Here is a 24543-nt window from a genome sequence, read left to right on the forward strand (position 1 = left end):
GATAATCTCTTGTCCTCAAATTCTGCTTGTCTATAGACCTCCGGCAGTTTTCACTCACCATGGAAGCCTCCGTGGCCTTCCATGCCTTCGACATGAGATCTAAGCTATTGCTGTTTCTTCTGTCAGGCAAGACCGAAACCAGTCCCTCAGATACCACACAGATAGGCCGGAGCATGCAAACAACCCCCACTCATTTCTTCCATCTGAAGAAAGGAACTGGGAATTGAGTCCCCTTCTCCTGAGCATTCTGGACTCTGCCAGCGAGAGAATTAGGGTATTCAGACATGCCACGACATATCCTGCCTTTTTAAGTGTGGCTTTCTCATGATTGGACCTTTGCTTGGTTGCTCCAGACCCGTAGCTGGATTAGAGTTCCCGTAATTCTCTCTTAATCAGTCCATTGATGCTTACTTGGTGTTTCCATGAAAGCACCCTAGTCTGCCATCTTGCTGACACCAGATTTGTTTTTTTGCTGTTTTAATTGATGTTTTACAGTTTTATTTGTGGCTTTGAAGTCTAAACAGGTTCAGAATCTTAGAAGATCTGCCAAACCCATGAATCATGATGTTGTGAAACTACTACTGAAAAATACATTGCTGATAGCTGTCATGTTTGTTTTCTTTCTAATTTAATGGTGATCCATGTAGAAGTGTGTCACAAACAAACATAATTATCAGGGAGTGATGAATGCCAAATTACAATTGAGATAATTGCTACTTCTTTTATAAAGAAATTAATGGTGAACAAATAAAACCAAATGAGAATGCTTTTAATAATAATAAAGCAAATAGCAATAAAAGACTCTTGCCTTGTATTTCTAATATTTCCAGATGATATTGATGCTGTGGTCTGTAGGTCACACTGTGAGTAGCACTAGCTCAACACAGCCTTATGTACGCTGGTAACACAAAGCTGTTAACAGATATCATTTTGAAAAACTACCTAACTTGTGGTCATTTACCAAAACTATGCACTTTACTTAGCATAGAGTCTTTTGATTGGAGAAGGATGATAAATGAGAAACTTGTGAATGTCTGCAAGCATAATGGGCAATTTTAAGAAGTGGTAGGTATTATCAGTATTAAATTACAAATTAAATATGAAAAATAATTTCTATGGTTATATTTTCATTATGAATATTAGCAAATGTAGGTAACCATGAATGTATGTAATGGTGTATATTATTTCATAATATTTAATTCTCATTTATATTAAGCTAATGCATTTAATTCACTAATTTTTTAGAATTCACCAAAGTTTTATTTAGTACATTTGCATTTGTGTCTTTAACTTGAGTTTAAAATGTTTTATGTGAAAAAAAAATGTTTTATGTGCTGTCTGGTTCACACAATCAGTTCAGTTCAGTTCATCTCTCAGTTGGGTCTGACTCTTTGTGACCCCATTGACTGCAGCATGCCAGCCTTCCCTGTCCATCACCAACTCCTGGAGCCTACTCAAACTCATGTCTACTGAGTCAGTGACATATTTATTATATACATTTGTATTCTTTTGGGACTTCCCAGGTGGATGAATGGTAAAGAATCTGCATGCTAATGCAGAGGATGCACATTTGATCCCTGGGTCAGAAAAATCACCTGGAGAAGGAAATAGCAATCCACTCCAGTATTCTTGCCTGGAAAACCCATGGACAGAGGAGCCTGATGGACTCTAGTCCCTGGGGTAGTAAAGGGTCAGAGGCAACTTGGTAACTGAGCATACCCACACATTTATGTTCCTTTTTCTCAATTTTTAGAAAGTTGGCTTTCCTGGTTTAGCTTTTTCTCCTTATTTTGCACAAAGAAATTATATATCAGTCAGTACAGTTGCTCAATCATGTCCAACGCTTAGTGACCACATGGACTGCAGCAAGTCAGGCCTCCCTGTCCATCACTAGCTCCCGGAGTTTACTCAAACTCATGTCCATCGCATCGGTGATGCCATCCAACCATCTCATCCTCTGCCGTCCCCTTCTCCTCCTGTCTTCAATCTTTCCCAGCATCAGGGTCTTTTCCAATGAGTCAGTTCTTCACATCAGGTGGCTAATGTATTGGAACTTTAGCTTTAGCATCAGTCCTTCCAATGAATATTTAAGACTGATTTCCTTTAGGATGGACTGGTTGGATCTCCTTGCAGTCTAAGGGACTCTCAAGAATTTTCTCCCAACACCACAGTTCAAAAGCATCAATTCTTCAGCTCTCAGCTTTCTTTATAGTCCAACTAACATATCCATACATAACTACTGGGAAAACCATAGCTTTGATGAGATGGACCTTTGTAGGCAAAGTAATGTCTCTGCTTTTCAATATGCTGTCTAGGTTGGTCATAACTTTTCTTCCAAGGAGCAAGCATCTTTTAATTTCATGGCTGGAGTTACCATCTTTAGTGATTTTGTAGCCCCCCAAAATAAAGTCTGTCACTGTTTCCATTATTTCCCCATCTGTTTGCCATGAAATGATGGAACCAGATGCCATGATCTTAGTTTTCTGATGTTGAGCTTTAAGCCAACTTTTTCACTCTCCTCTTCATTTTCATCAAGAGGCTCTTTAGTTTTTTGCTTTCTGTTTCTACTGTAAGGGTGGTGTCATCTGCATATCTGAGGTTATTGATATTTCTCCCGAGAATCTTGATTCCAGCTTGTGCTTCATCCAGCCCTGCATTTCGCATGATGTATATAAATCTTGGGTAATTTCTGCTTATGATTTCTAGTATTTTTTCCTTTGTACTAGTTATAAATGCATTTGGATTCAGGTAACCTATGGACATCCTTATCTTATAAGCTAAACTGTTCTCTAAAGAGTAAATTTGATTGGCAGTAAATACAACATAGTTAAGTTATAGATCCAGTTTAGTTTGGCCTGCAGCACCAATACATCTCTAGACCATCACAACACTGAGTATCATCTGTCCTATTCACACGTGTTCTAACTGACCCATCTATCCACTAGATGACTGAGTTCCTAAAGAACTGTATATAATGGATTATTAAATATTTGTTCTTGTAGTCTCAAACCTCTCCTGGGAATTTAATATGCTAAATATCCCAACATGGGTTCTGTGGTGCCTCCAAAGCATCCAGATGACCATGTTGCAAGCTCAGCTTGCTATCCATCACCATACCTGGCCTGTGGGACTGGCATGGTGTTTTCAGGTATTAGCTGGTAGGAAGTCATTGACACACAGGGCAAATTAGAACCACTCCTATCAATAGTATAAATTATTGAGGCTGTAGAAGAAGAAGATAAACTGAGGAATGGCAACTATATTTTGGAATCAGGCGTCAGATAAATGAAGCTAAAAATAATTGCAATCAAATTTGTTATAGCAAGTAGCTCCATTTAAAAAAAATTACTGTTAATATGTATTTAATTAATGACACTGTATCTATACGGGCTCCTCTGGTGGCTCAGAAAGTAAGGAATCTGCCTGCAATGCGGGAGACCCAGGCTCACTCCCTGGATCAAAGAAGGTCACTGGAATGGGAAGATCCCCTGGAGAAGGGAATGGCAACCCTTTCAGTTTGGTAGCTCTATGCCATTTCAGGAACCATTTACACCTCTTAATTAATTGAGCTACTATTTTCTAAGCACCTACTAAGAGGACCAGAATTTTTAAGTGACCTAAGGAATATAAATTTATCTAAGACGTGATCCTTAATTTAAGGAGATAACTTTGACAGGGATATGATGAGTGTATAATCATGACTTTAAGCATTACCATCACTACCATCACCACCATCATCATCCTTATTATCAGAACTGTTATCATTTAGCCATTCATTCATTTAGTATCTATGCCATACCTAGTATGTGCTAAATGCTGTTGAAAATGCTAGGGATATAGTATAAAACATGATGATCTAGGTTACTGACATCATGAAACTTCTATTCTGAAGAGCTGAATAGACAGATGAAATGAACATTTAAACAGCTTAAATTATATGATAGATATATGATTTAATATAATTTGACCTACTATATATCCCAAAATGGTAATGCTAGGAAGAAAAATAAAGTTAATTGAGGGAATAGAAGGAGATATAGAATGTTATTTTATAGAGTGTGATCAGCAAGCCTTCTCAAAGGAAGGAGCATTTGAGATTGAGACTTGATGAAAAAGAGAGAGTGATATGTGCAAGTGGACAGAAGAAGAACATTCTAAGCAGTTCACTTAGTGTGAACTTATTGTACATTGAAGTAAGACTTTTGTTGGAATAATTTAATATCTGTTACTTGTAAGAATAATTATCATTGTTACAGTTATTCAGATTTTTTTTTTTTAAATCTAAGGCTTCATAAAATGTTGAAGCAAATTTGCAATATCAGAACTATTAAATAGCAGAGTTGGTCTCAAACCTTTTGGTACAATGTGTTTTAGGCATTTTTTTTTTTTTTTTTTAAGAAGGAAAATTTTATCTGGCTTATGTAATTAAAAGAAATTTCCAAGAGAAGAGACCTTCGAACAGGATGTTGAATGACTGACAGTGTCTGTAACTGGATACATATGAAAGGAATTGGACGGACAAAACCTGGGAGTGGGAAGGTGATAGGAAGTTTGAAGTATTTGAGCATATGTTGGAAATGATAACCTGAGCAGTATAGGGTAGTCTTTCTCAAAAAAAGGTCAAGTTGGATGAGAAGACTGGTGCTTGACTTTAGACAATTATTATTCTAGACTGTCACATTTGCACTTAATTCTTTAGATAACATAGAGACATTAAAAGGCTTTGTGGAATAAAGTGATGTAAATGAAGCCAAGATTGAGAAATCCTATAATGGTAATGAATTTAAGATGGGTGAAAGGAGGGACTGAGAGTAAGAGTTCATCAAGTCTGCTTTCCTAAGCAGGGACTTGAAGAGGCCTTAGGTAGTGATGGGTCATTTTTAGAGGAGCCTGACATTCTTATGTGTATCTATATGAACACCAGATAAATATTTTTTACTCAAACATGTTTTATAATTTTTAAAATGATTTTTTTTTTTCTACTATGCCATTAGGGAAAATGTGAATTTATTTGAAAGCATTGCAGAATTCAGAAGAGTGTTTATAAAACTGTGAATTTTTCAAATATGTAGAGGCTCAAATTATTCCTTGATTTATTGGTTTATGGATTGATTCAAGAAATACTTACTTCTAGAACAGCATATTATTGGGTGAGCATGGTTTCTGAACTTAGACTTCTATGGGTTGGACCTTGAGATAGTCTACTCATTAACAGTGAGTGTAATTGTTATTGATCTCTCTAAATCCCATTTTTTGATGTGCAAATTTGTCAAAATAATAGTGCTCTTATTTATTGTGAGGATTTTGTGAGATTGTGATTATAAAGTGTCCAGTACAGTACCCAAACACATAAGATATCTATTATTGCTGTTAGACAGTGCTTGGTAGATATTATAGTTATATCATGTTCAAAAACCAAAAAACGCACTCTGAAGTCATTTCTCTAGTAACTTGCCTTTAGTTTCAGTGAGTAAATCAAAATCAGAATCAGTAGATATAAAATTGTAATTTCCTCTTGATTCCTTTATTGGACTGAAAAGTCAGTTATATTACAGTTACTCTTTTTCCCTTTTCCTACAAATCCCCTTGAGTTAGTAAATGTGGCAGTGCTTGTGATTCTTGGCCAAGATACTCACTTCTTATTGTTTGTTGCCCCTTTTTTCATTGTCTTAGGTCTTGAGACGAGTATTTCACAACTTTTTGCCCTTCTTAGTCTTCTATGCGGGGCTTCCCAGGTGATGCTAGTGGAAAGAACCCACTTGCCAATGCAGGATAAGTAAGAGATGTGGGTTTGGTCCCTGAGTTGGGAAGGTCCCCTGGAGGAGAGTATGGCAACCCACTCCAGTATTCTTTCCTGGAGATCCCATGGACAGAGCAGCCTGGCAGGCTACAGTCCATAGAGTTGCAAGGAGTCAGAGACTGAAGTCACTTAGCATGCATACATGCATAGGGTTCTATTAATACATAGAGCATTGCATCTCTGATCTGTCACTCTTACTTCTGAGTAGTCTTAACTGACCTGTGCGTGTGAGCTCAGTTGTGACTGACTCATTGCAACTCATGGATGGTGTAGCCCACCAGGCTTCTCTGTCCAGGCAAGAATATTGGAGTGGGATGCCACTTTCTACTCCAGGGGATCTTCCCAACCCTGGGAATTGAACCTATGTCTCCTGCATTGTCAGATGGATTCTAAATCATTAAGCCACCTGGGAGCCCCCGTGAGTAGTCTTAAGTAGAACCTTAATATGGAGAATAACTGTTCATCACATCACACTGATTCTAACAAAGAAATTGACCTATCAACCTTCAGTCACATTGCATTCCAGAAAAGTGTTTCTGGTCTGGGACAGCTATTACTTGTCTTTTTTTTTTTTTTCTTTATTTTTGGTTGTTCTGGGTCTTTGCTGCTGCACAAGTCTTTCTCTAGCTGTGGTGAGCGGGGACTGCTCTCTAGTTATAATGCACAGGCTTCTCACTGCAGTGACTTCTCTTGTTGTGGAGCATGAGCTCTAGAGCAGACTCAATTTTAGTTGCTCCATGGTATGTGGGACCTTCTCGAACCAGGGATCAAATCTGTGTGTCCGCCATTGGCAAGCAGATTCTTTACCACTGAGCAACCAGGGAAACTGTATTGTTTGTCTTAATGTTGTTACTTTCGTGCTAATGATTTGATAATCTACTGTCTCAACTTATATGGAATAAGTTTATAAATGGAAATTCTAACCAAAATGCAGGAGGGGTAGAGGTATTGAACAGTAAGCGTTAATAAGCATGAACAAGAGGTGTGGAGTGACCCATGTTAGAAAACAGGAGTGAAATTGACTTCTGCTGGATTTGCTTCATCAGAATGAAAGATAAGCCTAAATCTACTGATCTGAGAAGGGGAAAACATTAAGAAAACACCCTCTATGCACGGTTTCTTCTAGCATTTATTTAGGACCTAGTTTTTAAGTCCAAAGAGTTTATGGCTGAATTGAATGCCTCTGTCACTATGTGAAAATTGGCTTCAGTGCTTTAAACTGTGAGTCACAATAACCCATTTATAGTTTATCGAATGTTTACTCTCATATTTTACTTATCTTTTTTAAAGAAAGACTGGGGCTTCTTGGATGATTTGTGTATACACAGTGAACTGGAAACCTTTATGTTTTGTTTCATTTGTCCCCAAATCATTTGGCTATTTTTCAATAAAGAAGGTTTTATTGGGAATGGAGTAAAAGAAATTGGGGATTGGGGTAGAGAGAAAGAAACAAGAAACTTAGTGTTTTATAAACTTTATTGTAAAGAAAATCTGGCATGTATTTCAAATCAGGGTGGTCTATGCTTTACTTTAGTGAATTATGCTCATATATTTCTAGTCAACAGAACAGAACACAGATCTGAAAATTGAAAAGCTTTACTATGCCTATTGTAAAAGATGCTCAAGTTTCTCCTTCTCCATCAGTCATAGCTCCTTGCCAATATCATGCATGCTGCCCTGGGAGAAAATGTTGTTAACTGTTGCTATGGAAGCAATTGTTTAATTTAGTTACTACATCCTCTTGATTTTTATGAGTGGTGGGAGAACTGTTAAAAGAGAACTTTTAACGTTGACAAATGTGTACCGCTCTGCATTGAGGGGGAATTTTGAATTATTTTCCCATCACTAATCTTTTTTCCCCCTTACCAGTTAAAAAAGTAGTCTATAATGCTTCCGGAATATTAATATTTAAATCCTCATTGTAGGGTCCATTGTAGCAAGAAAAATGTAAATAGGCACACTTTATTTCCATATTATTTTGCAGAGTATTTTGGCAATCATTCTAGTGTTTATAGTCAATGTATTTTAATGCCATCCACATTTTTGGACAGCAGGCATAAAGCTCTGCTGGTTTATCTCTTGGAGAAGTAAGATTGCCCCTCAAAAGATAGCCATTTATAATATATGCACCTTTGAATAATTAAATGAGCTACCGAAGAGGAAAAGGATTCTAATCAGTTTTCAAACTGTGATTCTTCCATGCACTGAATCATTCCTTTATGAATACATTTCTCTTGGAGCATGTATAATTATGAAACTTCTTTTTTTTTCTCTCTCGGTAGGAACTGGGAAGTAACAGCCCTCCACAGAGAAACTGGAAGGGAATTGCTATTGCCCTGCTGGTGATTTTAGTTGTATGCTCACTCATCACTATGTCAGTCATCCTCTTAACCCCAGGTAATCTGTCTTTATTACTCTCTTATGATGGTATCGTGGGTGATCATTTCACATTGAAATATCTAAAGAGGGTAGTCTTATATGGTATCTTAGGACACATTAGCATTGGTTGGAATAAAAAAATGCGTAACCAGACATTTTGCAAATGGCACAGTCATTTTGTGGTTTAAATATCATACAAGATATTTTGAGGACATTGCAATATTATATATATATATATATGTATATATATATTTATATGGAATGTTAAGGAGATCTTTGGTCTCTGTTGCTACTTAGAGACTTATTATGATTGTCACTTTAATAAATGTGGAACATATTTGACTTTTATTGCAAGTGGAGATGAGGGAGTGGAGTCTGGAAGTTTCCATATGTAGGAGATAGCCCAACTGTATTGATGGTGGGAAGGGAGGATTTGATGGACACAGAGATTTAGATCAAAAGAAAATGAGCTAAGCCTCTAAGTATGATATCTCAAATTTCTTCCTCTCTCCTTTCTGTCGCTTTTACATCCTCAGTTTCTGTCTAAAGATACTCTCCAAACTGCTCTTGCATTACTCTTTAAATTTTGTTCTTTATATTAAATGGTTGAATTATATTATGTAAATTATCAGTATGTTTAATTCTTCACTGGGATTTATTTCAGTACTTGGAATTTTACTGCTCTTTGGTAGGTGCTATTACAGAAAGCAGAGAAAGGCTGCTCACATTTTAAACTCACAAACTGCTTTCCAGGAACAAAAAAAAAATTGTCATGCTGCTACAACCCACCCAACTAGCTTGCTGAAAGACTGGTCACTGTATAAGGCTAAGCATTATAAAAAATAGTCATTTCTTATACCTATAACTAGTCCAAAAATCATTTCTATAATACAATAAAGCTAGTCCAAATTATGCAGTTACAGCCTGTTGTTAAAGACTATGTATTTATAACTTCACTTCCTGTCCCAGTTTTGTTATTTACAAACCCTTTAAAAATGTTAAATTTATTTCCTCATGTACAACATTTGATTAACAAAATGGCCTCTTTCACGGGGTCATTTAGTCAACTAATTATTTTGGCTAGTTATACAAGCTGCAATATCCATTGTTCCAAATGTATAGATTTCCAAAAATTTAGTTCGTAGTTGTTATTTAATATATGAAGAGCCTGAGAAAGAATTTGAGGGGATCAGGAAAGAGGAGGGAAAGAGAATTTTACGCAAAGATAGAAAAAGCATTCCTGGTAAGAACTGGCTTATCTATCATTCTAAGAATTGTCTCTTACAGCCTCATTTGTGCATCTGCAAGACAGTGTAATGAGCGGTGTGACGGCTATGATTTGTTGCCAGTTGCCAAGAATCTTTGTTAAAGGAAAATGAGCTTATAAGTTGGGTGCAGTGTTTCACTTAAACATAGAAATTTTGACATAATTATTAAAAACTGAATGACATGCCTTCACTGCTTCTATTGGTGACTGTTAACCAGATGGAAGAAATTAGTTTCATAAAATGCCTCTGTGTTTCTCTTGAATTTTCTTCTGAGTCTAATATCCTTTCCCCAGTTGTTGACTCTTTGAGGCCACAGTGATACTTTGGTGTCTTTGGGAGCTTGGTATAACAGAGACCTGAAGAGCTGGTTACTCACTAAGTTAAACTTCCTCTACACAAGCCTTTCCAGCTTGCCCCAGTAATAAAAATACAGGATAGTTGCTTTCATTTTGTCATGCACTTATTCATTTACTAAAGCAAGAGTTTACATAAGATAAACTTTGGTTTGAATTCTGGATCTAACAGAACTAGTTTTGTGAAATTGGCTGATGGTTTAACCTTGTCTGTAACTTCACTCATCTGTATTGTGGATGCAACTCATAATGGCAACTTTACGTTGTTGTTACTGACCAAGGTTCTTGACCTCATTAATCAATAGAAATTGATAAGAAGCCAGACAGAAAATTCAGGCAAGGCTTTACTGGGGCCCCTGCTGTAGCAGAGAGGAGCAAAAACAAGCAACAGGTTCCCTTTCTTGCTCACTTCCTCCCCAGGGGGGACAAGCTGGTTCTTTATATGGGGTGACAGCCTCAGGGCCAGGGCTTGGCTCAGAGGGGTGACTTAGGTGTTTTGCCCACCCCTTTGATGGTGGTGTGTGCAGGGGGTATGCACAGTACCCTCCTCTTGCTCTTGGTTCTTCAGAAGTAGCAGTTGGGATCTTTTGATCTTTTTGTATTTTGTTGCCCATGGTTTGTCCAAACTGGGCATGCACACAGTTATTTTCAGTCCCTTATAGTTTCTTTGTATGGTGTTGCTTGAGAAGACATTGGTCCATGTGTAAGCATTGCAGTAAAGGACATCGGGTCCCAGGTCTCAGCCTGTCTCAGTGTTACCTCTCAGGGATAACTGAGATAATAAAATTGAGGCGTTTGGTATAGTGTGTAGAAGTACTGCTGCCATCTGTTTTATTATTTTTGTTGTTAAGTACTTATTGACCACCAGACACAATGCAAAACACTGTGTTACATGAGGGAGACTGCTAAGAAAAAGTATGAAGTCTTTTAGGAGTATAGATCCTCCCTGATTTCAATGTTAAGCTTTGGCATGTGGAAAAATGCCAAATATTTAATCTGGAGTCAATCTCTCAGTGTTCTGTTTATTTATTTATTCATACATCAATAGATGATAATGGACTTCTTACAACTTTCTAGGTACTATAGTAGTTGGTCTGTCTCCTGCTTTGTATCTTATCTTTATATCTTCCAATCGCCTTCTTCCACAACTACACATGAGCACAACAACCACACATCCCCAACTCAAAGAGTTACTTTCATATGAGGCTAATTATACAAATGGAAGTGGCAATTCTTTTTTACATTAATAATGTACTAAATTTGTTTTCCCTGGAGAAGGAAATGGCAGCATTATTCTTGCCTGGAGAATTCCATGAACAGAGGAGCCTGGTGGGCTACAGTCCATGGGGTTGCAAAGAGTCAGACGCGACTGTGCTAACACACACACACAAACAAATTTGTTTACCACATGTTCGAATATGTTTGCATCACACTGTTATTTTTGGCAGGGATGTTATGAAATGAAAAATAGAAGTCAGTATACTGGAGTGGAAAAAGTATTATGACAGAAACAACCTGGGTACTATACTCTGTAAATTCAGTGTCACTGGAATGGGAGGATTATGCAAACTGATGAAGCAGATAAATGAAATCATGGTGGTTAGGAATTTTGCTTGAGTTGTGAGTAAGCAAATACTGTCCTGGCTACATGACCTTCGTGGTGGGCTCACACCAAACAGCAGAGTGAAATATAAGGTCAGAAGATTTAACAGTTTGTGGCCTGAGTCCTAAGCCTGGAAGTACTCCTTAAGTTATCTAGTCTTGCCTCCCTCATTAGACAGGAAGCAAACAAGGAAAAACCAAACAAAACCGAGTTTGTTTGTTTTTTAACCTCTGGTTCATGAGGGCTAGCATGTACATTAAGATCATTAGTGTGGACTTTTGATTTCACGCATGTATGCTTGTGTTTATGTGTGATCAGACTAGTGCTCTGATTACAAAGAACCTTCCTCTTCCTAACCTCAGCAGTGCTGCAACAGAGCAGCAAGCGAAAACCTGTGACTGAGGGAATAATGTGCTACACTCCCCTCTAATCTTCACTTTGTTCACAAATGTGTCCTGAAGGCTCAGATTTCTAGGTAAAGTCAGTCAGACAGATGGCCACTTTCAGCCAGGAAGAGGAATCCACTCAGGAGGGAAAGCTTCTGATTCTGAAATTATTCAGCAGGACACCTGACCTTTTAGAACAAAGGACTGACTCTAGAACAATCCATCCAGCAAGGGTGGAAGTCAGAAATCCGTTTGCATTTTATAGCTCTGTAACCTTGGGCAAGTCACTTACCTTCTTTTATTACTGGGAAGAACAAACTCTGACCCCATATTGAATCTGCTTCTTTTGCTTTAACCTTTGTTTACATTATTTTTGTTCACTGAAAAGATAGTGTTTATGCATAATATCATGCCTCAGCGAACCCTGCCTCTCTGCCTGATTGGCAAACTAAAGTGCCTTTATAAGTGCCTTTATTCAGGATCCTGTCCACATGTGGTTGTCCACAGGAAGGTAGAAATTAACACATACCCTCCCTGAGGTTAGCCATTCCAAGAGATATTTGCAAGATTAATGGTCTTTTGACTTTACTTCCTCACATAGGGCCCCCACACCCTCCCTGTTCTATAAAAGAACCTGATATTCAGAACTTGATAAGATTTTTTTTTTTTTTTTTTTTTGAGTAACTAGTCTACCAGCCTTCCAAATAAAGTCTTAATCCTTTCCTCAACACCTCATCCCTTGGTTAATTGACCTGTCTTGTAGTGAGGAGAGCCAGATTGGACTCGGTGACACTTTGATATCAAGTGTTTTGTTGAAAAAAGGGGCATCTTTGTTTTGCCAAAATTTAAAGTGATTTCTTGAAGTTCATTACAGTCCCAATATCTATGATCTAATAAAACAACAGCAGTAATAACAGTGGCTTGCTTAGTAACAGACTAAATCTGGTAAACTCTCTCACTGACCCTTCCTATATTGGAAATATATATAATTGCTTTGAGGGGTAGATGGAGGAGAAGCATACAAGAAATTATCTAGTCTAAGAAATGATTTAGAAACTGTTGTGCTCAAAATAGCATCACATTTTGCAGGTTAGTGCTAAGACATGCAAGCCTATAACCAGAGGAACACATGTTCATTGTAATTTTGGTTTGATTGCAAATTTTATTACAGAAGTAATTTGACACAGGTGTCTTAATTTCCAAGATTGTCAGCAACTTCCCTGTCTTGTGAAAAGAGGTCCTAATTATTTTTGAAGAGTGGATTAACCATTTAAGTGTTTCTTTAATAAGTAACTATTTCTGAAACCAAAAATTTTCATTTTTTTTCTGATTAAAGGGTAGAATTACTTGGATATGTTGATTAAGCCCACATATCTTTTTGTTTATAGTGAAGTCATTAAAAAAAAAAAGAATACCCATATTTATTTTCAGAATAGGTGACAATAAGATCAATAATTTGGTTTCCCAGGTGGTGCTAGTGATAAAGAATTTGCCTCCAATGCAGGAGAATTAAGAGATATGGGTTAGGTCTGGAAGATCCTCTGGAGGGGGCATGGCAACCCCCTCCAGAGCTCATAGAGAATCCCATGGACAGAGAGACCTGGAGGGCTATGGTCCATAGGGTCGCAAAGAGTTAGACATGTCTGAAGCAACTTAGTAAGCACACGAGATCAATAATTATACTCTAAAATATATGGGTGCACATTCATGCTTAAAGTCCTGGAAACCAGTTTTAGGTAGCTATACATCTACTCTACATTCTCATATTTATATTTAATATGCAGAATGACAGTGAACATGGTTAGGAAATGTTTCACCCAGGATATAATTACCCATTTTGACCTGTTTTGAAAAATAGAGAAGTGTATTTTATGAATTAGAATGTACTTGGTAGAGGATATTCATCAGGCTCTTCAGTCTTGTTGCCATATTAAAATAACCACTATGGACTGTGTATATTCCACCAGTTCTTCAGTGGCACTGGCTTGTTGCCCTTTGATTAATGTCTGTAATCAGTCAGTGTCAAAACAGTGTCATCAGGTTAATTTACTCTCATGGTTGACTAAAGGAAACATATAAGGTACTGAAATTGTGTCTTCATTAGCTCTAGCTCTCACTTTTAGGGAGTTTTTTCTTCCTTTAGTTCCTTCTCCAAGTATGCACCTGGGGTTGAACCTCACAGGTCTATGAGAGTATAAAAGAAGTCAAGCTTTAAGGTATAAGATATGAGAACTCTGCTTGATCTAACACAGTAATTTAATAAGGACTGTCCATTTCCATCATATAAATTTATTTATTTTCCCTAAGAGGTATCTCTAATAGTAAGAATTTTACAATAAATTTAGATTCCATTTTGGAGAAAATATACAGAGGTTGAGATTGCCACTGTAATGCTGATGATAGGTAAATCTTTAATGTGAGATGAGGATTTGATCCATGAAGTTAGGCTCAAATAGTTCATTTGAGCCAAAATTTAGAACCAAGGAAGTAGAGGCCACCCAAGAAATGTATACAGTCCTATTGTGAAAAATAAACAAAATAAAAAATAGAAGTTAGCCTTTAAGGATGAGTGCCTTTCTTTGAAGAAATACCTACTTAGGTATATTTTCCAAAGAGAGTGAACAATCATCTCATTTACTCATCACACACCAATTTAATGGAGTAGTTTTTTAGGTAATAAATCTGAGGTCAACAGAATGTGGATGAATTAGGTGCCTAGTTTACAGAGAATATGCAGCATATAGACTGATTAAATTGACCTTGATATCAGACTGATTTGAGTCCATGTTCTTGCCTTGATGTGCATGTTAGTTATTCAGTCGTATCTGACTCTTTGCAACCCCATGGACTGCAGCCCGCCAGGCTCCTCTGTCCATGGGATTCTCCAGGCAAGAATACTGGACTAGGTTGCCATTCCCTTCTCCAGGGGATCTTCCCCAGCCTGGGATGAACCTGGGTTTCCCACATTGCAGGCAGATTCTTTATGGTCTGAGCCACCAGGGAAGTTCTCTTTGCCTTGATATGTGCCTGCAAATATGGCTTTGTGGCAAAGAATTTGCTCTTTCTATTGTCTTATATATTACATTTTTAAAAAATGATTTGACCCTTTGAAATGAGGCTTTAAAAAGATTAATCTGTCCCTCTTTATCAAAAAGATAATTTTCTAGAAAACAGTTGATAGAATTAAGTACTTTATTGGACTAGTGACAGCTGATTTGTTATTGTTATGCAAAAACTCAAAATGAATTTATTCTGGTTACTATTATGTCCTATGAAAATAATAGCTGCTGGTTATAGTTAGTTAAAAATGTCATGTTATATTATGTTGCAAGCAATCTCTTGGCAGCTGTAATTTAAAAAGTGTCATTTAAGCATCTGACCTGTGTTTTAAAATGTCAAAGCAACGATTAAAGTATCCCATTATGCTTTTATGAGGGGGAAATAATATTTTACAGATTTTGAGATTTGCATTACTCACTTGTAAACATCAACATCAACCAAGATGCAAATTGTTTATTTTATTTTGTTGAATTAAGAAGGGAGATATGTTGTATTGATAGGCATAAGCTAAATTGTCTTTGCTTGTTTTTCCAAGAACAGCACAGATGAACACATTTGAATATGGTATTAACCAGGCATAATCAGGCTGCCAAAGAGAAAACAATGACAGATTTTAACAGTTTCCCCCTAGATAATATGGATTGTGGTTGCTTTTCTAATAGATTTATCTCTTAGGTTAAGTAGAAAACAATTTTCTCTGGCACAAATAAAGTCAGAGTAATGTTTTTTGTCTTTGCTTTATAGTTGCATTTCTATTTTTAAGTCAGACTTGATTTCCTTATTTATTTTCATATTTTTGTGTTGTCCAATCAGATAAGTAATGGATTTAGTTCACATTTTAATATGTTCATTTTTACAAGAGTGAGAGGAAAATTTGTTTTAATAAGTAACATTTATTTATCTACTTGCTACATGCCAGGTTTTTTTTTTTTAAGGTTTTTTTTTTTTTTTTTTTTTTAAATTGGAGGTTATTTCCTTTACAATATTGTGGTGGTTTTTGCCATACATTCACATGAATCAGCCATGTATGTACATGTGTTCCCCATCCTGAACCCCCTCCCGCTTCCCTCCCCATCCCATCCCTCAGGGTCATCCCAGTGCACCAGCCCTGAGAACCCTGTCTTATGCATCGAACCTGGACTGGTGATCTATTTCACATATGATAATATACATGTTTCAATGCTATTCTCTCAAATCATTGCACCCTCGCCTTCTCCCCACAGAGTCCAAAAGTCTGTTCTTTACATCTGTGTCTCTTTTGCTGTCTCACATGTAGGGTCATCATTACCATCTTTCTAAATTCCATATGTATGCGTTATTATACTGTATTGGTGTTTTTCTTTCTGACTTACTTCACTCTGTATAATAGGCTCCAGTTTCGTCCACCTCATTAGAACTGATTCAAATGCATTCTTTTTAATAGCTGGGTAATATTCCATTATGTATATGTACCACAGCTTTCTTATCCATTAGTCTGCCAAGGGAAATCTGAGTCGCTTTTATGTCCTGGCTATTGTAAATAGTACTGTGATGAACATTGGGGTACATGTGTCTCTTTCCATTCTGGTTTCCTTAATGTGTATGCCCAGCAGTGAGATTGCTGGGTCATTTGGCAGTTCTATTTCCAGTTTTTTAAGGAGTCTCCACATTGTTCTCCATAGTGGCTGTACTAGTTTGCATTCCCACCAACAGTGTAAGAGGGTTCCCTTTTCTCCACACCCTGTCTGGCATTTATTGTTTGTAAACTTTTTAATAGCAACCATTCTGAACAGTGTGAAATGGTACCTCATTGTGGTTTTGATTTGCATTTCTCGGATAAATGAGTGACGTTGAGCATCTTTTCATGTGTTTGTTAGCCATCTGTATGTCTTCTTTGGAGAAATGTCTGCTTAGTTCTTTGGCCCATTTTTTGATTGGGTCTCTTATCTTTCTGGAATTGAGCTGCAAGACTTGCTTGTATATTTTTGAGATTAATTCTTTGTCAGTTGCTTCATTTGCTATTATTTTCTCCCATTCTGAAGGCAGTCTTTTCACCTTGCTTACAGTTTCCTTTGTTGTGCAAAAGCTTTTAAATTTAATTAGGTCCCATTTGTTTAGTTTTGCTTTTATTTCCAGTACTCTGGGAGGTGGGTCATAGAGGATCCTGCTATGATTTATGTCAGAGAGTGTTTTGCCTATGTTTTCCTTTAGGAGTTTTATAGTTTCTGGTCTTACATTTAGAGCTTTAATCCATTTTGAGTTTATTTTTGTGTATGGTGTTAGAAAGTGTTCTAGTTTCATTCTTGCCTCCTTTGTCGAAGATAAGGTGTCCATAAGCTGGTGGATTTACTTCTGGGCTTTCTGTTTTGTTCCACTGATCTATGTTTCTGTCTTGGTGCCAGTACCATAGTGTTTTGATGATTAGCTTTGTAGTAGAGCCTGAAGTCAGGTAAGTTGATTCCTCCAATTCCATTCTTCATTCTTAAGATTGCTTTGGCTATCCGAGGTTGTTTTTTTTTGTATTTCCATACAAATTGTGAAATTATTTGTTCTAGTTCTCTGAAAAATACCGTTGGTACCCTGATGGGGATTGTGTTGAATCTATAGATTGCTTTGGATAGTATACTCATTTTCATTACATTGATTCTTCTGATCCATGAACATGGTATATTTCTCCAACTATTTGTGTCCTCTTTGATTTCTTTCATCAATGTTTTATAGTTTTCTATATATAGGACTTTTATTTCTTTAGGTAGATATATTCCCAAGTATTTTATTCTTTTTGTTGCAATGGTGAATGGAATTTTTTCCTTAATTTCTCTTTTTGTTTTCTCATTGTTAGTGTATAAGAATGCAAGGGATTTCTGTATGTTAATTTTATATCCTGAAACTTTACTATATTCATTGATTAGCTCTAGTAACTTTCTGGTGGAATCTTTAGGGTTTTCTACGTAGAAGATTATGTCATCTGCAAACAGTGAGAGTTTTGCTTCTTCTTTTCCAATCTGGATTACTTTCATTTCTTTTTCTTCTCTGAATGCTGTGGCTAAAACTTTCAAAACTATGTTGAATAGTAGTGGAGAGAGTGGGCATCCTTGTCTTGTTCCTGACTTTAGGGGACATGCTTTCAATTTTTCACCATTGAGGATAATGTTTGCTGTGGGTTTATCATATATGGCTTTTATTATGTTGAGGTATGTTCCTTCTAATCCTGCTTTCTGGAGGGTCTTTATCATAAGTGGATGTTGAATTTTGTCAAAGACTTTCTTTGCATCTATTGAGATAATCATATGTTTTTTATCTTTCAATTTGTTAATGTGGTGTATCACATTGACTGATTTGCAAATATTGAAGAATCCTTGCATCCCTGGCATAAAGCTCACTTGGTCATGATGTAGGATCTTTTTAATATGTTGTTGGATTCTGTTTGCTAGAATCTTGTTAAGGATTTTTGCATCTATGTTCATCAATGATATTGGTTTGTAGTTTTCTTTCTTTGTGGCATCTTAGTCTGGTTTTGGTATTAGGATGATGACGTCCTCATGGAATGAGTTTGGAAGTTTACCTTCCTCTGCGATTTTCTGGAAGAGTTTGAGTAGAATAGGTGTTAATTCTTCTATAAACTTTTGGTAAAATTTAGGTGTGAAGCCATCTGGTTCTGGGTTTTTGTTTGCTGGAAGATTTCTGATTACAGTTTCAATTCCTGTGCTTGTGATGGGTCTTTTATGATTTTCGATTTCTTCCTTATTTAGTTTTGGAAAGTTATACTTTTCAAGGAATTTTCCATTTCTTCAAAATTGTCCACTTTATTGACATATAGCTGCAGATAGTAGTCTCTTGTGATCCTTTGTATTTCTATGTTGCCTGTTGTGATATCTCCATTTTCATTTCTAATTTTGTTGATTTGATTCTTCTCCCTTTTTGTCTTGATGAGTCTGGCTAATGGTTTGTCTATTTTATTTATCTTCTCAAAGAATCAGATTTTAACTTTGTAGATTGTAGCTGTGGTCTCCTTTGTTTCTTTTGCATTTATTTTTGCCCTAATTTTTATGATTCCTTTCCTTCTACTAACCCTGGGGTGCTTCATTTCTTCTTTTTCTATTTGCTTTAGGTGTAGAGTTAGGTTATTTGTTTGATTTCTCTCCTGTTTCTTGAGGTAAGCTGATATTGCTATGAACCTTCCCCTTAGCACTGCTTTTACTGAATCCCATAGGTTTGGGGTTGTGTTTTCATTTTCATTCATTTCTATGCATATTTTGATTTCTTTTTTGATTTCTTCTGTGATTTTTTGGTTATTCAGAAGTTTGTTGTTAAGTCTCCATATGTTTTTATTTTTAATAGTTTTTTCCTGTATTGACATCTAATCTTACTGCATTGTGATCTGAAAAGAAGCTTGAGATGATTTCAATGTTTTTGAATTTACCAAGGCTAGATTTATGGCTCAGGAAGTGATCTATCCTGGGGAAGGTTCTGTGTGCACTTGAGAAAAAGGCGAAATTCATTGTTTTAGGGTGAAATGTCCTATAGATATCAACTAGGCCTAACTGGTCCATTGTATCACTTAAGGTTTGTGTTTTCTTGCTAATTTTCTCTTTAGTTTATCTATCCATAGGTGTGAGTGGGATGTTAAAGTCTCCCACTATTATTGTGTTACTGTTAATTTCCCCTTTCATACTTGTTAGCATTTGCCTTATATATTGTGGTGCTCCTGTGTTAGGTGCATATATATTTATAATTTTTATATATGCTTCTTGGGTTGATCCTTTGATGATTATATAGTGTTCTTCTTTGTCTCTCTTGACGGCCTTTATTTAAAGTCTGTTTTATCTGATATGAGTATTGCTACTCCTGCTTTCTTTTGGTCTCCATTTGAATGAAATATCTTTTTCCAGCCCTTCTCTTTCAGTCTGTATGTGTCCCTAGGTTTGAGGTGGGTCTCTTGTACACAGCATATACTGGGGTCTTGTTTTTGTTTCCATTCAGCCAGTCTTTGTCTTTTGGTTGTGGCATTCAACCCATTTACATTTAAGGTAATTATTGATAAGTATGATCCTGTTGCGATTTATTTTGTTGTTTTGGGTTCAAGTTTATAAACCTTTTCTGTTATTCCTGTCTAGTGAAAATCCTTTAGCATTAGTTGAAGAGCTGGTTTGGTGGTGCTGAATTCTCTCAGCTTTTGCTTGTCTGTAAAGCTTTTGAATTCTCCTTCATATCTGAATGAGATCCTTGCTGGATACAGTAATCTGGGTCGTAGGTTTTTCTCTTTCATCACTTTAAGTATGTCCTGTCATTCCTTTCTGGCTTGAAGAGTTGCTATTGAGAGATCAGCTGTTATCCTTATGGGGATCCTCTTGTGAGTTATTTGTTGTTTTTTCCTTGCTACTGTTAATATTTGTTCTTTGTGTTTGATGTTTGTCAATTTGATTAATGTGTGTCTTGGAGTGTTTTGCCTTGGGTTTATCTTGTTTGGGACTCTCTGGGTTTCTTGGACTTGGGTGGCTGTTTCTTTCCCCATTTTAGGGACGTTTTCAACTATTATCTCCTCAAGTATTTTCCCATGGCCTTTCTTTTTGTCTTCTTCTTCTGGGACTCCTATGATTCGAATGTTGGGGCTTTTAACCTTGTCCCAGAGGTCTCTGAGGTTGTCCTCATTTCTTTTAATTCTTTTTTATTTTTTCCTCTCTGCTTCATTTGTTTCCACCAGTATATCTTCCACCTCACTTATTCTATCTTCTACCTCAGTTATTCTACTGTTGGCTCCCTGCAGAGTGCTTTTGATCTCATTGCATCGATTGACTATTTTTTTTATTTCTTCTAGGTCCTTGTTAAACTTTTCTTGCATCCTCTCAATACTTGTCTACAGACTATTTATCTGTAACTCCATTTTGTTTTCAAGATTTTGGATCATTTTTACTATCATTATTATGAATTCGTTTTCAGGTAGACTCCCTACATCCTCCTTTTTGGTTTGGTTTGGTACGCTTTTATCATGTTCCTTTGCCTGCTGAATATTTCTCTGCCTTTTCATCTTGTTTAGATTGCTGTGTTTGGGGTGGCCTTTCTGTATGCTGGAAGTTTGTGGTTCCTCTTTATTGTGGAGGTTCCTCCTTGTGGGTGGGGTTGGACGAGTGGCTTGTCAAGGTTTCCTGGTTAGGGAAGTTTGCGATGGAGTTCTGGTGGGTAGAGCTGGATCTCTTCTCTCTGGAGTGCAATGACGTGTCCAGCAGTGAGTTTGGAGGTGTCTCTGGGTTTCGTGTGAGTTTTGGCCGCCTATATTTTTGTGCTCAGGGTTATGTTCATGTGTTGTTTGAGTATTAGCTGGTATGTCTTACTCTGGAACTTGTTGGCTCTTGGTTGGAGCTTGGTTTCAGTATAGGTATAGAGGCTTTCGGATGAGATCTTGTTGATTAATGTTCCTTGGAGTCAGGAGTTTTCTGGTGTTCTCAAGTTTTGAATTTAAATGTACCCCCTCTGACTTTCAGTCTTATTCTTACAGTAGCCTCAAGATTTCTCCCTCCATACAGCACCAATGATAGGACATCTAGGTAAATGGTGAAAAGATTCTCCACACTGGGGGACACCCAGAGAGGTTCACAGAGTTACATGGAGAAGAGAAGAGGGAGGAGAATAAAGAGGTGACCAGGAGGAGAAGCAGGGGAATCAAAAAAGGAGAGGACAATCAAGCCAGTAATCAGTTCCCTATTTGCTCTCCACAGTCTGGAACACTCAGAGAGGTTCATGGAGTCCCATAGAGAAGAGAAGAGGGAGGAAGGAGATAGAGGTTACCAGGAGAGAGGAGGGTGAGTCGAAAGGAGAGAAACCAGTCTAGCCTGTGATCAGTTCCCTAAGTGTTCTCCACAGCCCAGAACACCCAAAGAGATTCACAGAGTTAAGTAGAGAAGAGATGGTGGAGGGAGGAGATAGAGGTGACCTGGGAGAGAAAAAGGAGAGTCAAAAAGGGAGAGAGCAATCAAGCCAGTAATCACACACCTAAGTAAAAATGGGTACTGAAGATTGAATTCTTAAAGGTACAGAATTGATAACAAATACCAAAAAGCGAAGATTAAAAATCTAGAGTAGAGGTTGCACTCTCAAAAATACAATATTAAAAAAAAAATCACAAAAGTTATAAAAAATATACATATGACCTTTGCTGTAAAAATAGGATCTTTTTATTCAAGGTAATAATACATTTTAAAAATGAAAATTAAAGGAATAATAAGGAAATTAAAAATTAAAAAAATTAAAAAAACATTAAAAAATGATAATAGTAAAATATATCTTGGACTTTCTCTGGAGCTATTGAGGGCAGTGGGGGCCAGTTCAGTTTCAGATAGTTCCTTGTTCCAGCTTATACTTCTTCTGAAGGTTTATAGGTTCCTTCCAATTTAACCAATGCTAACTACATGGTTTTAATCTGTTGCCCCTGTCACTTTCAAAGCAGTTCCCTCTTCTTAGTTTATTTTGGCTTCCTCTGTTTCCAAGTCCAATAGACAGAGTGCCTGATGAACTATGGATGGAGATTCGTGACATACAGGAGAGAGGGATTAAGAACATCCCCATGGAAAAGAAATGCAAAAAAGCAAAATGGCTGTCTGGGGAGGCCTTACAAATAGGTGTGAAAAAAAGAGAAGTGAAAAGCAAAGGAGAAAAGGAAAGATATTCCCATCTGAATACAGAGTTCCAAAGAATATCAAGGAGAGATTATTAAAAAAGCCTTCCTCAGCAATCAATGCAAAGAAATAGAGGAAAACAATAGAATGGGAAAGACTAGAGATCTCTTCAAAAAATTAGAGACACCAAGGGAGCATTTCATGCAAAGATAGGCTTGATAAAGGACAGAAATGACATGGACCTAACAGGAGCAGAAGATATTAAGAAGAGGTGGCAAGAATACACAGAAGAATTGTACAAAAAAGATCTTCATGATCCAGATAATCACGATGGTGTGATCACTCACCTAGAGCCAGATATCCTGGAATGTGAAGTCAAGTGGGCCTTAGAAAGCATCACTACAAACAAAGCTAGTGGAGGTGATGGAATTCCAGCGGACCTATTTCAAATCCTGAAAGATGGTGGGTGCTGTGAAAGTGCTTCACTCAATATGCCAGCAAACTTGGAAAACTCAGCCATGGCCACAGGACTGGAGAAGGTCAGTTTTCATTCCAATCCCAAAGAATGCTCGAACTACTGCAAATTGCACTCATCTCACATGCTAGTAAAGTAATGGTCAAAATTCTTCAAGTCAGGTTTCAGCAGTAAGTGAACTGTGAATTTCCAGATGTTCAAGCTGGTTTTAGAAAAGGCAGACGAACCAGAGATCAAATTGCCAACATCTGCTGGATCATCAAAAAAGCAAGAGAGTTGCAGAAAAACATCTATTTCTGCTTTATTGACTATGCCAAATCCTTTGTCTGTGTGGATCACAATAAACTGTGGAAAATTCTGAAAGAGATGGGAATACCAGACCACCTGACCTGCCTCTTGAGAAACCTGTATGCAGGTCAGGAATCAACAGTTAGAACTGGACATGGAACAACAGACTGGTTCCAAATAGGAAAAGGAGTACGTCAAGACTGTATATTATCACCCTGCTTATTTAACTTATATGCAGAGTATATCATGAGAAACGCTGGGTGGAAGAAACACAAGCTGGAGTCAAGATTGCCAGGAGAAATATCAATAACCTCAGATATGCAGATGACACCACCCTTATGGATGAGAGTGAAGAGGATTTAAAAAGCCTCTTGATGAAAGTGAAGTAGGATAGTGAAAAAGTTGGCGTAAAGCCCAACATTCGGAAAACTGAAATCACGGCATCTGATCCGATCACTTCATGGGAAATAGATGAGGAAACAGTGGAAGCAGTGTCAGACTTTATTTTTCTGGACTCCAAAATCACTGCAGATGGTGATTGCAACCATGAAATTAAAAGACGCTTACTCCTTGGAAGGAAAGTTATGACCAACCTAGATATCATATTCAAAAGCAGAGACATTACTTTGCCAAAGAAGGTCCATCTAGTCAAAGCTATGGTTTTTCCAGTAGTCATGTATGGATGTGAGAGTTGGACTATAAAGAAAGCTGAGCACTGAAGAATTGATGCTTTTGAACTATGGTGTTGGAGAAGACTCTTGAGAGTCCCTTGGATTGCAAGGAGATCCAACCAGTCTATCCTAAAGGAGATCAGTCCTGTGTGTTCATTGGAAGGATTGATGTTGAAGCTGAAACTCCAATATTTTGTCCACCTGATGCGAAGAGATGACTCATTTGAAAAGAGCCTGATGCTTGGAAAGATTGAGGGTGGGAGGGGAAGGGGACGACAGAGGATGAGATGCTTAGATGACATCACTGACTCAATGGACATGATTTTGTGTAAACTCTGGGAGTTCGTGATGGACAGGGAGGCCTGAAATGCTGCAGTCCATGGGTTCGCAAAGAATTGGTATGACTGAGTGCTGAATTGAACTGCACTGATCAGTAATTATGCAGTATAGCAAATAAGGCCAATAATTTTACTTTTCCATATGAGGTATTCCATATTCCATAAAATTTTCCACTTTCAAGTGAACAGTTCAATAGCATTTACTATATTGACAATGTGTGTTATCACCAAGTCTATTCCAAAATATGTTATCACCCCTAAAGAAAACCCAGTGCCCATTAAGAAGTTACTCTTCATTTTCCGCTTGTCCAGATCCTGAAGATCACTGGT

General features: G+C 37.2%; 1 protein-coding gene across 2 annotated transcripts in view; it reads left to right on the forward strand.

Annotated features, from left to right (window-relative positions):
- DPP10 (dipeptidyl peptidase like 10) overlaps nt 1-24543 on the forward strand; it is a 714846-nt gene that overhangs the window by 168264 nt on the left and 522039 nt on the right. For both annotated transcript variants that reach the window (XM_061135190.1, XM_061135191.1), the window contains exon 2: nt 8083-8197. In XM_061135190.1, the coding sequence (XP_060991173.1) occupies nt 8083-8197 (115 nt within the window). The remainder of the gene's footprint in view (nt 1-8082; nt 8198-24543) is intronic.

Source organism: Dama dama, chromosome 33 (assembly GCF_033118175.1).
Source record: "Dama dama isolate Ldn47 chromosome 33, ASM3311817v1, whole genome shotgun sequence".
NCBI lineage: Eukaryota > Metazoa > Chordata > Mammalia > Artiodactyla > Cervidae > Dama > Dama dama.